At 46.4% G+C, this 16,019-nt stretch overlaps 2 protein-coding genes across 2 annotated transcripts in view; both read left to right on the top strand.

The window, feature by feature from the left end:
- The first annotated feature begins 7,741 nt into the window (after nt 1–7,741).
- On the top strand, nt 7,742–11,839 carry LOC110338060. Its single transcript, XM_021221258.1, has 6 exons — nt 7,742–7,852; nt 9,026–9,043; nt 9,718–9,735; nt 10,082–10,283; nt 10,485–10,732; nt 11,736–11,839. The coding sequence occupies exons 1-6, from the start codon at nt 7,850–7,852 to the stop codon at nt 11,787–11,789; spliced, it is 543 nt and encodes a 180-aa protein (XP_021076917.1). The 5' UTR covers nt 7,742–7,849; the 3' UTR covers nt 11,790–11,839.
- Nucleotides 11,840–12,163: 324 nt separating this feature from the next.
- Ap3b2 (adaptor related protein complex 3 subunit beta 2) overlaps nt 12,164–16,019 on the top strand; it is a 33,594-nt gene continuing 29,738 nt past the window's right edge. The window contains exon 1 of the mRNA XM_021194593.2: nt 12,164–12,578. Within this exon, the coding sequence (XP_021050252.1) occupies nt 12,466–12,578 (113 nt within the window). The 5' untranslated portion in view covers nt 12,164–12,465. The remainder of the gene's footprint in view (nt 12,579–16,019) is intronic.

The following is a 16,019-nucleotide window of genomic DNA, read 5'->3' as shown; positions in this document are numbered from 1 at the left end:
ATGCCCTCTTCTGGAATGTCTGAAGACAGCTACAGTGTACTTACATATAATAATTAGTTAATTAATTAATTAATTTTTTAAAAAAGAGGTGTGGCCATTTTGGGGTAGGTATGGTCTTGTTGGAGGAAATGTGTCACTGTGACAGCTTGCTTTGAGTTCTCCTATGCTCAAGCTCTGCCCAGTGTGAAATCCAGTCTCTTTCTGCTGCCTGAAGATAAGATGGAGAATATTTAGCTCCTTCTCCAGTACCATGTCTGCTTGGAAGCTGCCATGCTTCTCACCATGATAATAATGGACTAAACCTCTGAAACTGTAAGCCAATCCCAATTAAATGTTGTCCTTTATAAATGTTGCCTTGGTTATGATATCTCTTCACAGCAATAAAACCAGAATTAAAACACACACACACACACACACACACACACACACACACACACACACACACAGGCTGTCTACCAACAGAAAGTCCAAGGATCTAATAATTGTTCAGTTCATGTGGGTGTATGTCTCAGCTGGTCTTCGTTGCCAGAATTCAAAAGAAGTCAGCTCTAATGCTAGTGAAGGTATGAATTTGCCAGCAAGGGCAAGGGCAAGCAAGCAAAGAACAAAGGGGTTCCTTCTTCCTTATCGTTTACACTGGCTGCCACCAGAAGGTGTGGCCTAGATTAAAGCTGGATTTTTTTTCCTGATCTCAAATTAAAGGTCCAGATTAAAGGTGGACTTCCCTCTTCAAATAATTTACTTAAGAAAAAAATCCCTCACAAGTCTATCGAGCCGCTTGAGTTTTAGTTTACTCCACATGTAGTCAAGTTGACAACCAAGAATAGCCATCACCCCGGTTGAGTACCTGATACATTTCTCTGATTCCTGACTATGCACCAATGTAACCAAACATCTCATATTCTGGCTGTCATGCCTTCGCCACCATGATGAGCATGACCCTTCTTAAGCCACAAGTCAACTCCTTCAAAACAAACAAAACCCAACTCTTCCCCACCCCCTAAGTCACAGAAAGTTAAATTTTAAAAGTAAATAAATAAAATCGAGGACTAGGGAAGTGGCTTTGGGGGCATGGTGTCTGCTGTGCAGGCATGGGGCTCTGCATTCAGATCCCCAACAGCCTGTGAAAGCCAGGCATGGTGACGTGTATCTGTGACCCCAGCACTGGAGTGAGCCCTGTGGGGGCCCTGCCAGCCAGTCAGCTCCCGTAAAACAGTGAGCTCCAGGCTCAGTGAAAGACCCTATCTTGAAAAATAAGGAAAAAAAATCAAGAAAAACACCCAATATTAACCTGTGGCTCACATGCACACACATGCACTCACTACATACATACGTGCACACATACACCATAAATAAGGTGAACATGCGATGTGTGGATAATGAGAGATCAGGTGGAGTTGGAAGTAAAATGTCTGTCTCAGGTATTTCTTAGGGGCAAATGAATCACAAATCACTCTGTTATTTAACCTAAGTTTGTACTTCTCAGTTTTCCATCTTTTCCAGACTCTCACTTGTGAGTCTACGACTTTGGTTTGGGATTTCTCATCTGTGCCTATCTTCTTGGTAGGTTTCAGGGATGTTCCTCACTTGCGGTTGGTAGGAGCGTCTTGACTCTGTTCTCATCACAGCTCAAAACCCAGACCCCTACTCCTCGGATCCTGAAGGAGTGTGCCAGCAGAACAGACCTCCAGTCTCACAGAGCTTAACACATCAGGTCAGAGTCAGCTGAAGCACCAGTGTGTGTGTGTGTGTGTGTGTGTGTGTGTGTGTGTGTACACGTGTGTGTGAAGCTGACAGTGTTTTTTCTCTGGTCTCTTCCTCCAGGAAGTTGAACATCAAGTAGACGGCCTTCTCTCAGAATGGTCCTGAGCAGAAGTGAATAGCCTGCCACAGGAGTAAAACTTCATGAGATACACATTCTGCTTTCTTGTAGCACTTTGTATGGCTACCTGTCAAATTCAGCTGTCAGGGAATCTCAAGTGACTATTTAGTAATTTGAAAGGGGCTGGAGAGATGGCTCAGTGGTTAAGAGCACTGACTGCTGTTCCAAAGTTCCTGAGTTCAATTCCCAGCACCCACATGGTGGCTCACAACCAACTGTAAAGGGATCTGATGCCCTCTTCTGGACATCTGAAGACAGCTACAGTGTACTCATATACATAAAATAAATAAATCTTGGGGGGGGGGGAGAGGGAAGAAAGAGTATAGGTGATGTTGTTTACAAGTGGATAGGATGCAAATCGAAGACTAGTAGAAGGAACCTGAATCCCTCATCTCCTTCAGCTGGGAAGAGAGGCTGAGGACGGCTGGGGATAAGCCCCTTGAAAGGATTTGTGGGTATGCCTCACCTCCATCTCTCTTTATGTTCTATTCCTCTGTTCTTCCTGCCACTGCCTTAATGAACTAATTGCTTAGTCATTCATCCTCACTGGTTCACCCTAAAAAAGAACAAAATCTCTCCGGCCTGTTGGCTTGTTTTGAGACAGGCTCTCGCCATGTAGATCAGATTGGTTTCCAACTAGGATCATCCTGGCTCAGCCTCCCAGGTGCTGGGATTACCGACATGCACTTCAATGACTGACCTCACAATGTTTTACCTGTATCGTTTCCATAAAAAAAAAAATAATAAAGTGTATTTACAATTTGAAACAGGAATTGTTTAGGAACATCACACGGCAAAACAAAAGACAAAAGACAAAAACTCACAAACCACAATGCTCTCCACTAAAAGTGAAATAAGAGGTAGGTTTCATATGGTGTGATGGAGGAGAGATACCCAACCTAAACCTCTGGCCCTCAGAAGTGAGTACCCGGGCATGAACATACCTATACACCCTGCACACATGGGCAAATGCACATGCACATGCACACGTGCACGGCACGCGTGCACACACATATACACTCACAGATCTTGCAAAGACACTTCTTCCATAAAAGACCAGGGCATATGATTTTTTTTTTTTTTTTGCCTTGGTCTTCAGTATAGCTCTGAAGAGCACTGACATTTACGTAAAATTACATTGCTTTGCTCATCATGGGTTGTTTTACATTCATTTTATTTTTTAAAATAATGTATGATAATACTGTTTCTCCGTTTGTTTTTTGAGACTGAGTTTAGCCTGGGCAGCCTGAAATCCCTGATGGACGCCAGCTGGCCTTAAGGGTGTGGTGGATGCTCCTATCCCTGCTTCCTGCAGGATGGGCTTACAAGTGGTACCACGTGCCTGCCTGTAATAGAAGGAAGGAACCATGGACATGTGCCTCGATGACCGGCGTGTCTGGCTCCCTTTGGGTCATGCCTCCAGAATTAGTACTTCATTTACCTCTCCTGTCCTGGCTGCAGATTAGCTCCTGCTTGTCACTCAAGGTAAGGATTCCTGCAGGAGAGAACAGAGCATTCACTGACTTAGTCTGTGTCCTGTGTGCAGTGGGTTGGACCAACAGTGGCAGGATAGTCATTGGCAAGCAGAAACTTTGAGACCAAGCAGAGCTGGGCTTTGAGACCTTGGACTAACAATGTATTCCATTTCTTAGTCTTCCTATCTGAAAAACGGATCAGTATTTCTATAGAACCTGGCACATACAATTTAATCTTATTGATAATCATTTCAGCACTTAGGGCTAAATATTTAAATAAATTCATTGTTTAGACTGACAACTCTAGGCTTCAGTATCTAAGAGAAGGAAGCCTCTTATGAACCCAGAGAGGATTCTCTATCATGATGACATCCTTTCTTCTTGCCTTTCTCCTCCGTGAAGTGGTACCATAGCTACAGACTACAAAGCTCCAGGGGCAAGACCTTAGTGTTCAATTGCTTCACCTTCTGCCTGCCTTCCTTCTCTTGATTTACTAACTGATGCCTTCAACACTGTTTGAAAGACATTCTAGTCCTGGTGAACTCTGAAAGGATTGCCAGGGCTTCTCTAGAAAGGTATTGTAGACTGAATGTCTTAAACACAGACATTTATTCTCTCAGGTAAGGGTTTGAAGTCTGAGATCCAAGTGTCCATAGGACTCATTCTTTATGAATCTGCACAGGAACGTCTTTCCCACGCCTCTTTCTGAGCTGCTTACTACCGCTTGCTGGCAGTCCCGGGGATTCTCCTGTATCCCTTGTCTTACAGATCTCCATCTTCATGTTTACCTGATATCGGCTGTGCACCCGTCTATCTCTATGTATAAGTCTCTCTGTTTCCTTAGAGCAACAGTTACACTAGACTGGGACTCACCCTAAAGACACCCTTAATAACTACAGCTATGCATAGTTACTGACTGATATTTTCTGAAAATTGCAGCATTTTGACATTCTGTCCTTGTGAGTTTACGTTGCCTTCTCTAACTATGGTGTCATCTGTGATGTGTAATCTTATTTTACGTTGCCTTCTCTAACTATGGTGTCATCTGTGATGTGTAAACTACATTTGCACAGGTGATCCATTGCTAACCAGAATGCCACACAGCATGTGCCTGAGACAAATCCCCCAGCAAAGTCTAGCTTCAGGTCTCTGCGGCAGAGTCTTGGGATGGGATGGGGATGACAGTCACCTGGCATCCGACTCCTGGACAATCCACTGTCCCTGTGGTAACGGCAGAGAGAAATAACACACCTGCTGTGGAAGCACAGCTATAGCCCAGCCCTTGTCAGGTTGTACCCCGATGAGAAGACTGGACATGAGTGCCAAAGAGGGGGATCTGTGATCCTGGTCTGCATCAGTTCCTGTAAGACACTAGAAACTAGGCCAGATCACAACAGAGGATTAACGTATTGGAGCCCTTTGCTACCTTTTGAGCCGCCAACGTCAGAACCATTTCTGAGTTACAGAGACAGGATCCAAAGTGTCAGTGGAAATCCCCAACTCCACTCTGTTGTGACCACTAAGGATTAGCACACATGCTCTGCTGCCTACCACACCTACGTGCATTGCCACACAATACTCTTGCAAGACATACAGAGAAGGCGGCTTGTAACACAATACATGTTGTGTTAAAATCCACTGCTTACAACTGAAGAAGCCAGAGAGATTAGACATATGCCAAGAGACCTTGTTGAGAGAAACCCCTTGCTAAGACCTTACATGGATATGGAAAAGTAGTCATCCCATCAGATGTATATTAACATAAAAACAACAAAAATGAAAAATAATGATATCTCATAAAGTTCATAATTCTAGAGTATTAGATTCTACAGATACCGAAGTGAATAATACAAAATTCAAATGTATGCTTTTTTCAAAAAGCTCAATATCTCTGAAAATAAATATAGACAATCAAATTGACCAGAGAAAGCAATTCAAAATATGTATGAGAAATTTATTAATGAGAAGTTTTTTATTTTTTGTTTTGTTTTGTTTTGTTTGTTTGTTTTGTTTTGTTTTTGTCTCCACAGAGCTTCTCTATGTAGTCCTGGAACTCATTCTGTAGGTCCAGCTGGCCTTGAACTCAGAGACCTGCCACCAAACCACCAGGTTTCAAACTTGGGACAAATGCCTGAGGTTTGGACCTGACTGCCAGGTTCTCCCTCCAATCCCCCAGTCTCTACCTGTTACAGGGCCCTCTAGACTGGCATGCCCAGCCTCTACACTGAACACTCCAGCTCAGGAGGCAGGGCTGCCCTTCCCCATATAAACGGGCCATTTTGGTTGCCTGCTCATTTTGTACCTTTGGCTTCCTGGCTGCCACACTTAATTCCTTTCTCCCTTTCCCTCCCCTTCTCCCCACAGGGTCTGAGCTCTCCCAGATAACCCTGCCTCTAGCTATGCTTTCCCACATACCTACATAATAGACCTTCCCTCCAGTAACTCTAGGAGCAGTCACTTCTTCTCTCTCTCTTTCTCTCTCTCTCTTTCTTTCTTTTTTCTTTCTTTCTCTTTTTCATTCACTGAATGCTGGGATTAAAGGTGTGTGCCACCACTGTACCAGCTAAGGCAGGGTTTGAAAAAAAAAAAAAACAATTAAAAAAAAAAGTCATGCAAGGAAAAGTTTAGTAAATCAGATTTTTAAAAATCACCTGAAAACCTCGATAGACCAGATAAAGTAGAAGAAATAATACTGAATCTTCAAATTGTTTCTTCCAATATAGTGTTTAAACAGAAACAAACAAACAAACAGACCCAAGAAAGAATGAAGAGGGCCCCTGAGAGTTCTCTGGCAGCTTTAGGAGTTACCACAGCCTGAGGAGGAAGTGCCCATTGAGAAGGTTCCTGGGATGAATGTTTCAAGTATGCTGTCCTCAGCAGATTAATCTGGCAAGGCATTTATCACCTGCCCTCTCTCCCTCTCTCTGTCTCCCCCCCCTTTAAAAAAGATTTATTTATTATTTATATGTAAGTACACTGTAGCTGTCTTCAGACACAGCAGTAGAGGGCGTCAGATGTCATTACGGATGATTGTAAACCACCATGTGGTTGCTGGGACTTGAACTCAGGACCTTTGGAAGAGCAGTCAGTGCTCTTAACCGCTGAGCCATCTCTCCAGCCCTCTCCCTTTCTTTGATAGCCTCTTGGTCACCACAGGTGAGCAGCTCTGCTCTGCCACACCCTTCCACCGTGATGTAATACTTCACAACTGGCCAGCAAACCCCAAAGCAGCTGGTGGACTATGGACCAAGGCCTCTGAAACACAACCCCAATTAAATCTCCCCCAGGTAAGCTTTGCTACAGTATTGGAAACCTGACTAACACAAACAGCAAATATCTGCCTCATCAGTATAACAGAAGGGAAAGAGGTACAAGTCAAAGACACAGAAAATTGATGTAATGAAGTATTAGTAGACAATTCTACAACTTTAGGAAAGACATGGAGGTACAGAATGTCCTTATGACTGTGTCTTGTCTCTCTTCCTCTTCTGGGTGTGGGATTCTCTTGTCACCTTCCCTATGCTGAGTGAATGGACGAATTCCCAAGTTCATGCTTATCTTCAGGGTCTTCACTCCTTTCCAGCAGACAAACCCTGCTGTGTACGATAATTATGGTTGAAGGTAATTTTCTTTCAGAACTTGAAGAACTTTATTAAAGTCCATCTCAGCCTTCAGAATTTCTGCTGGGGAATCTATAAGCCTAATGAGCTCTCCTTTAAATATAACATGGTATGTTTCTCAAATTTTAATATTTCTTGCTCTATACTTTTTGAGAAAGAGGATCGACACTAGTTTAAGGACAGCCTGATCTACAGATTGAGTTCCATGGGACCAGAGGTACATAGTGAGAACTTGTCACCAAAAACACCAAAGCATACAAACAAACAAACAAACAAACAAATCCAATAACAACAATGAAAAGAAATTCTAGAATTAAAAATAAATTTAAAACTCTAAGATAATTTTTGTAGCAAGTGGGGATGTTGTAAGAAAAGATAAATGAAAAAAACCCTGATATGTATCTGACTTCAAGTAAAAATATATTAGATATATATAACTGTGAAGCCTGTTCACTAGAACAAACCATAAAGCGAACTGCAGTAAACCCATGGGGATTGAAAGCTAGCGCCCAGACTCTGACAAAGGGAGGGTGCACACAAAGAGTTGAGATTCCCCAGGCGAGGAAATGGTGTTGAGATAAACAGGCAGTCTTCTTTTCAGATATCAGATGTGGAAAGGTGGGAGGAGGGGAAGAGGCACCATTCACCTACCTGGACCCCAGCCCTCAGGCTCCGGCTTCCTGCCTGCCCCAGGGTCATATCTAAAAAAACACCATTACCTCAGTCAGATTGGCTTGGGCACTGATACTCAGAATCTGGCCCCAGGACTTCCTGGTTAGCCCCTTTATCTGCTAGCTCCACGGCCAACTTGCCCTCTTTCCTCTCTGGCCACAGAAGACACACGTCTCACAACGGAGTGAGGTGGTCACTGCATGGTAAGCTGCTTGCATGAAGGGCTAAAATTAGGGTGGGGTCACCTTGACCAGAGCCTCCAGAAGAAGGACAGTCAGAAAAGTTAGACCGCCTCCCTGGCCCTGTTTTAGGCATAGATAGGTGCCTAGCTGGGAGCAGCCATCCCAAAGGGGTTCAGTCACGGGAACACCTCTGCCATGGCCGTGCTTCCGATAGCCAGGGTGAGAGAAGCAAAGGCAAGCGTTTCCACAGGGTGGGCAGCGCTGCCAGGCCCCGCCCGGGCAGAGAGAATGGGATGCTGATCTCTCCAGGGCGTTGCTCTTTCTCCCTTTACTACTTGACTAAATGAATGCTAAAAGTTTCCCTCATAAGGAAGAAAACAGGGTCAATACTTCCCGGGGCTGGGGGCTGGAGGCAGGGGTTCCCTATGCCTTTCGAGAAAGTCTCCAGCATTGGAAGTCCTATCTGCCGATTTAGTCAGATTGCCTCAGTTTGAATACTGGTTTACAACTTTTTCCCGATGTAACCTTTCCAACCTCCCCAAGCCCCACTTCCCCCTTCTTCTGAATGAGAAACACAGTAGAATCTACAGGGCACTGTTATTAGAGCTCACTGGGGTCTTCATACAGCTTTTGGCAATACACATTATTATCATTATGGGTAGAATGCCAGTCATGGACCGGGGTTCCTGTTTGAAGGTGCAAGGCATAGGCACAGCGTCCAGAGTGCTTCCCTGCCTGCACCCCCAACCCCAGAGGGAAATACGAGGGGGTGTCTGGACTTTGCAGTTGAATGATTGATTCCTTCTGATCTTGGAGGCAGAGGTCACGGGGAGGCCACTAGCCTTTGGGACCCATTGTTCTTCTCCTCTGAGCTGAGAAAGATGTATTCTCCCCAGCCTTCCACTTGGCGCCCAAATGTGCATGCACAGGCAAATGTGCAAGCTCAGGAGCCAGCCAGACCTTAGATAAACAAACCCTGCCCTCTGGCCTTGATTCATCACAAAGAGCTCTTAGAGCTTCACAGGGCTGCCCAGCTCTCCAACCTCATTGTTCCCAGTTCACAGATGAGGAAGATGAAGGAAGGAGGGAGGGTGCAGACTTAAGGCACAGCACGCAGATACTGACCCGTCAGAGTGGGAGCGGGAGGACAGAGGTGAAGCGGCAGGTGGTGATGGTTGGTTTCTCTCTCCCTAGATGAGCTTCAAGTGCCAGGTAAATGGAGCAGAAGTCCTTGGCTCATCTTGTCTCTTCCTCAGGCAGGGTGGCAGCTGCCTCAGCAGGGGCTAGGACAATCCACCCTCTTCCATAGCTGTGACTTTTGCTTGACTCGGTGGGTACGGATGAGAGGGAAGCTGGAAGTAAAGACTCTCCCTATCTGGTGGATGTTAGGTAGATGACTCCTGACCAAAGGGCACAAGAACACAAAGATACCCAGAGCCCTGGGGTCATGGTCATGGTCACTTGTTGTTTTCACATCTTACCTTCACTCCCTTCTCTCTCTCTCTCTCTCTCTCTCTCTCTCTCTCTCTCTCTCTCTCTCACTCTGCCCCCACCACCTCTGAACTCAAACCTTAGATATAACCCAGGCAGTGAAAATCGCCCTCTGTTCCCAGAAAAGACGGGGAACTAAACTGGACTTTTCAGTTCATTATAGAAAAAAAAAAAAAAAAAAAGCAATGGTATTTATTATATGGGACCCTGCTAGTCACGTGGGCACAGATTAGCAAGAGTTGATGTTCTTCCATTTCCTCCTGAAAATAAAAATATTCGACTGATCTTGAGAATTGTAACAAGGAGCAAATGAATGCATGTTTGCTACTGAGGTTATTGGACTTGGGAGAGATTGACCTTGGCCCAACCTCACTGCACTTTTCCTGTTTCTTCAGTCCCTCATCTCAACCCAGGTACCAGCCGACACCCAGAAGGCAACATGGACGATTGATGAGGAAGGAGACCGGAGCAGGGGGAGGGAGAGTGAAAGGAATGGGGATAAGTGGGTAACTATGGGGTGGGGAGGAGGTCCCAATTGCTGGACACCATGACGTCCCTAGCGGGTGGCTCAAGGCAGCAGATATCCGTGGTATCCAGGCCTCTGGAGTCCCTCAAGGACAGGGAGGCAGGTGTAAGGCAGCGAAGACCTTTGGCCTAGGGCCCAGCCCCAAGCCAGGTCTACCCTGTGTGATGAGTGGGATGACCCACCCAGCTGTGTGTATGCACCCACCCTGCACTCTGTGATCTTTCTTCTCTTAGACCCTGGTAGGGGCATCCAGCACCATTCAGTTCTTCTTCTCTGAGGCACTCATGGGTCAGAACTTCCAGGAGGTGGAATTGGAAAACTACGAGCCTCAGCCTGGAGACCTATTCCTGTTCAAGTTGCGGTCCCCCAAGGCACAGTGGTGCGGGGCCCACGTGGGTGTTTACTGCGGCCACGGAGAGATCATACACTTTGAGGGTGAGCAAAAGAGATTTGGCCACTCGTGAGCAAGCTGTGCTGGGAGGAAAATTAGGACGAAGGTGTAGGTCTCTGAAGATGGGGGAGAGAAGGCTGGGCAGCCAGGGTGTGGGGCTTCACTTTGAGGAATTGCTAGGGCAGATTACTGAGTCGCACTGATTTGCTCTGATTTTGCTGATTTTGGGCCTGCTATCCCCACAGGCAGGACCTCCAACCACGGTGGAGCACAATCATTTCTGGGTTACTGTGAGGGTGTCGTGTGTAAACAGGGGCAACGAGCTCTGCAGCGCTCCCGACAGCTCTGGCGTGTGCTACGCAGGCGCGGTGGCATTGACCCTACGGTGCTGGAGAGCCGAGTGCGAGAAGCTATGAACAACGATCCTCCTCCCTACCATCCCACTAGCAGCAACTGTGTGCACTTTGCACTGAACCTGTTGGGCATGGACTCGGTAAGTGCCTCTCTTCTACCCGCCCACATCCCATCCCAGCTCCAGTCCTCTAACAAAGGCACCTAACCAACTTGCTCCAGCGTAATTCAGACGATTCCCCTCGCCACTGCACCCAGACCAGGTTCCTTTCGTCTTAAGCTCTTTACTCTGGCAATCCAAAGTCACCAGAATAGGTAGGTGTACCTATTTGTTGAAGTTACACACTTTGAAACCCTTTAGCGCCAGGTAGACCTCGGGCTACTGTTCTTAGATTCTGAACATGACCATCTCCAACCCAGGGGCTGCTCCAACTCCATCCTTCTTTTTGCAGTAGAACTTTCTTTCTTTTTCTTTCTTTCTTTCTTTCTTTCTTTCTTTCTTTCTTTCTTTCTTTCTTTCTTTCTTTTTTTAAAAGATTTATTTATTTATTATATGTAAGTACACTGTAGTTGTCTTTAGACACTCCAGAAGAGGGCATCAGATCTTGTTATGGATGGTTGTGAGCCACCATGTGGTTGCTGGGATTTGAACTCCGGACCTTCGGAAGAACAGTCGGGTGCTCTTACCCACTGAGCCATCTCACCAGCCCGCAGTAGAACTTTCTATTGACCCAAAGTCCGCCTTTCTCAATTCCACCCTTTTCCAAACAGTCCACTAATTCTGGTCTTAGAGAATTGGGGACCCTAGTCTACAAATCAAGACTCAGTCCTTGGGAATTCTTCCGTTCTCTGAGCCTGGCCAGGAGTTCTCAATCACTCAACCTCATGTCCAAAATCTAGCCCAAAGATAAACAACTCACCATCGGCCTAGTCCAAGGTGTTCTCTCTAATCCAGACCTAGCTATGATCCTTCTTGCCCGCCTGCCTTCCTTCCTTCCTTCCTTCCTTCCTTCCTTCCTTCCTTCCTTCCTTCCTTCCTTCCTTCCTCGAGTCTTAGGAGCGAAGCTTGACAAATCACAAAGTCCTGGAGACCTGGCAATTACACCAGACCCTAACTCAATTTGTTCATCTTCTTTCCCTCCTAGATGTCAATGGACAGGAACCAAACCAGGGATCAATGTGACCTTGGGTTCTCCTGAATGGGCCAGAAGAGGTTTCAGAAAGGATCATTAAAGTATTTTCCCAAACGTAACTAGGATGTTAGAGGTTCTCTTTACTCCACCTGGAACTGCTTTGCTCCCAGAATGCCCCTAGCACTTGCTTCCTGGGTCAGCTTCCTCTTAAATTCCACTTCTTCCAGGAAGTTGCTATGATTCCCATTGAGTAAGCAGGTTATCCTCAGAGGGATTTAGACTGTGTGAAAAAGGTTGGAAAGGCACCCACTCCTAAATCTCCAAGGTGGATGTTCTTCTTTCAGTGTCCCCCACGTCCTCCTCCCTCATTGTGGGTGGGCGGATCCGTGGAGGTCAGGTGATCGGGAGGGCGGCGGCAGGAGGTCCGCATCCTTCCAAAGACTATACATTCATCAGCCCTGCAGCCTCGCTCACTGAGAGACCTTTAGATGCTTGCAGTTGCCAGAGAGTTCTGAGAGATTGGGGCGGGACAGGCGCTGTTCCTCCTTCCCCTGTCCGCTCACCTCAACCCTGCACTCTGTGGGTGGTGCCGGTCCCTTTAAGAACCTTAGCGCTCAGCCCTGATTGCTGAATCTGCGCGCTGCCTCCGCCGCGCAGACTGCAGCTCCGCAGAGCTAGGCGTGCATCCCCTTCCTCGACCAGAGCCCAACCCGGCCGCTCAGCCACCCCTCAGCGCAGATCCATGTCGGCTGCTCCGGCCTACAGCGAAGACAAGGGCGGCTCAGCCGGCCCCGGGGAGCCGGAATATGGCCACGACCCGGCGAGCGGCGGCATCTTCTCCTCGGACTACAAGCGGTGAGCGAGCGAGCGCCGGCCGGGTGCGGCTGGCGCGCAGGCACCATGGACAGCGCCCACGAGGCTGCGGCCCAGCCGACCCGGACCCGCCCTGCGCGCTTCACGGGGGTTCCCGCAGCCGGGCCACTTCGCCTTTAGCTACGAGGGGGCGGGGGACCCAAGGCTGGTGGGGGAGGGGCCAGACAGGCGGGGTCCTTAAGGGACAGCTGCGATGATGCGTCTACTCTTTGCAGCCTTTTATTCGCTGGCTCAAAGAGAAACCAAAACAAAACCCCCAAAACCAATTCTGTAGGGGAGGGGTCTGAATTGGTGAACTGGAGATTGAGTGTGGTCCACTCCAGGAAGACGGCCCTGGATGTAGACTGAGAAACTGGCTCCTCCTGCAAATTCATTTCTCCATCTTTCCCCAACCCCCACATTGCCCTATGATTCAGCCCTACTTAGTTTGAATCTTACCTTTGACTCATTCATTTATTTGTTCATAAATTCAATAGCACATTTATTAAAGGCCTGTGGACCTGTTAGTCACGGATCAGAGTAGTGAACAGGAGCCAACAGATTGCTCCAACAGGGGGCACAAATGTAGCCCTGACAAATCAAGGGTCAGGGGTGGGAGTGCAAGACATGTTCCATTTCAGGGATGAAGGTACTCTCATGTTAGAAATGGGTCTGGGGTCTCAGGGAAATGACCACACAATCTGCAGAAGGGTCATTCAAGCAGGCAGGTGCACCTAGTGGGAGTCCCACTGAATTTTTATTACTAATGACCAGGTGACCCTGCTCCTCACACACTCCTCAGTGCTAGGCCTCACATGTTCAATTGGCTGCAAACAGCAACCAACCCTTAAAAGTCAGGCAACTGATAAGCAAAGTGCAGCTTCTAAGAAGAGGATGCAGCTGTGAGCACATACTTAGATCTTAGACGAATGTCAGGCTGTGACCTGTCCAGAATTCATAGCTCCTAGGGCTGGCCGGCCTCTACTGGGAAGAGTACAAAAGGAATGGAGACTTTTCTGACTCTATATAACGTAATAAAAACTCCATTGGTATAAAAGATGTGCAGCTGGGTGTGATGCTGTTCACCTTTACTCCCAACACTCAGAGGAAGAGGCACAAAGACTTCTTTGAGTTCAAGACCAGCCTGGTCTACATAGCAAGTTCTAGGACAGCGAAGACTACAAACAAACAAGCAAACAAGCAAGCCAGGGTTACAAATAAATAAGTAAGCAAATAAGCATATTTCATTTCTTTCTTTCTTTTTTTTTTTTTTTTTTTTTTTTGGTCTTTTTTTGGAGACAGGGTTTCTCTGTATAGCTCTGGCTGTCCTGGAACTCACTTTGTAGACCAGGCTAGCCTCGAACTCAGAAATCCGCCTGCCTCTGCCTCCTGAGGGCTGGGATTAAAGGCGTGCGCCACCACGCCTGGCACATATTTCATTTCTATTTCCTACATCCCAGAGGACTAAGGAAAGCCACAGTGTAGGTTCTTCTGATGTTAGCATGCAGTAGCTAGAATCACACAGCAAGTCACTAGAATGAATGAGGGGTCTAAGCAGGTGCTGCCACCAGATTTGTGTGTTGGAAGGATTTCAGGCTGGACCGATGAGACTGAAAGTGATCTGGGTTGAGCAGGAGACAAGGGAAGGAGAGGTCAGGGTTGACTGGCTGGGCACGGGGATGGCCTTAAATCCAAGCTGCTTAAACTGTGGGTCCCCACCGAAGGCAGCATTCACAAAAGGTTTGGTAACATGAAAGGATACCGAGCACACAAAAATGAAAAATTAATGAGAATCAAGCACACACTAGAACTCAGGTTTCTGACTTATGGCGCATACTGTGACTTTACTACTGCTGAGTCTAACCACATAACATTTGCACTTCCTGTGCAACTGTGATTCCATCATACCAAACACTGACAGACACTGCCTGACACACCTTGGTGCACACCGGAGATTATCCCTGGAGACTGTGCCTGCCGCACTTTCAACTGTACCTACAAAATCGTCTGCTCTTAGGGAAAAGTAATGACTTAACTACGGAAATAAAGACTTTTACTATTGTCTTATCGTCAATCCTCAGCATGTATCAGATTAGTATATCTTTAGATTATAATGTTACACAAACACCTTACTATGCACATTTGCTTTAGTCCTTCGAGGTAAAATTATGTGTACTAAATAACTGTTTTTGGTAACTTTATTATTTTTACATGCATGTGTGAGTGTGCATATGTGTGTGAAGTGTACATGTATGGTGTATGTGCAGATGTATGAGCGGTGGGCATGCCATCCGACTATAGGAGGATATCCTTTTCGGTCACTCTCTGCCTAGCTTCTTTGGTGAAGGGTCTCTCACTTAACTAGTCTTTTGGTTTTTTTGAGACAGGGTTTCTCTGTGCAGCCCTGGCTGTCCTGGAACTTGTTCTGTAGACCAGGTTGGCCTCAAACTCAGAGAGATGCACCTGCCTCTGCCTCCCAAGTGCTGGGATGGGATCAAGGAATGCACTACCACCGCCAGACTTGAACTCAAGTCTTTTCTTCAAATACTCTTAATTGCTGAGTCATTTCTCCAGCCCCTCAAAATTGTTTTAAAATAAATTTCTTTTTGATTTATTGACAGTAAATGCTTGATTTGTACACCCGTTTTATATACCTGTAAACATGGAGTCATGTAAAAAATATTCTCAGATGCAGAGGTGTTAAGTAGAAAATGTTTAAGGTGTCCTGACCTAGACTAGGGGTGGCAAAGGGGACTTCAGGGCTTACTTTTCTATTGTTTGACCAAATATCTGACAGAAGCAATTTAAGCGAGGGTTTATTTTGGCTCCTGGTTTGAGAATATCTGTTATGGCAGGAAACATGATAGCAAGAGTTTGAGGTAGCTGGACCCATGTCATCCTCAGTCATGAAGCCAGGAGGATGAGGTTTCATGTTTTCTCTCTTTCTCTCTCTTGCTCTCTTGCTTTCTTTCTCGTTCTCTTGCTCTCTCTCTAGTCTGCTGTAATTCTTTTTTTAAAAGAAAATTTATTATTTTTACTTTATGTGCATGGGTGATTTGCTTACATGCATGTCTATGCACTGCCTTGTGCCTGTGCCTATAAAGTCCAGAAGACGTTGTCTGATCCCCTGGAACTAGAGTTACAGATAGTTGTGAGCTGCCATGTGGGTGCTGGGAATTGAACCAGGGTCCTCTGGAAGAGCAGCCAGAACTCAATGATTGAGCCATCTCTAGAGCCCCCCACCTTCTCCTTTTTATTCAGTCAGGGTACCCAGCTCATGGGATGTTGCTACCCACACTTATGGTGGGTCTTCCCACCTTCACTAGACCAACTTAACTACTCCCTCACAGGCCAGCCTACAGGTTTGTTTGTTTTAGATGATTCTGTATCCTACAAACTGACAGTCAAAACTAACTCCACAAACTGCCTTTGGAGTAACTGATG

Source organism: Mus pahari, chromosome 1 (assembly GCF_900095145.1).
Source record: "Mus pahari chromosome 1, PAHARI_EIJ_v1.1, whole genome shotgun sequence".
NCBI classification, from domain to species: Eukaryota; Metazoa; Chordata; class Mammalia; order Rodentia; family Muridae; genus Mus; species Mus pahari.
The sequence above is the reverse complement of the archived record's forward strand: the minus strand, read 5'-3'. Positions and strand labels throughout refer to the sequence as shown.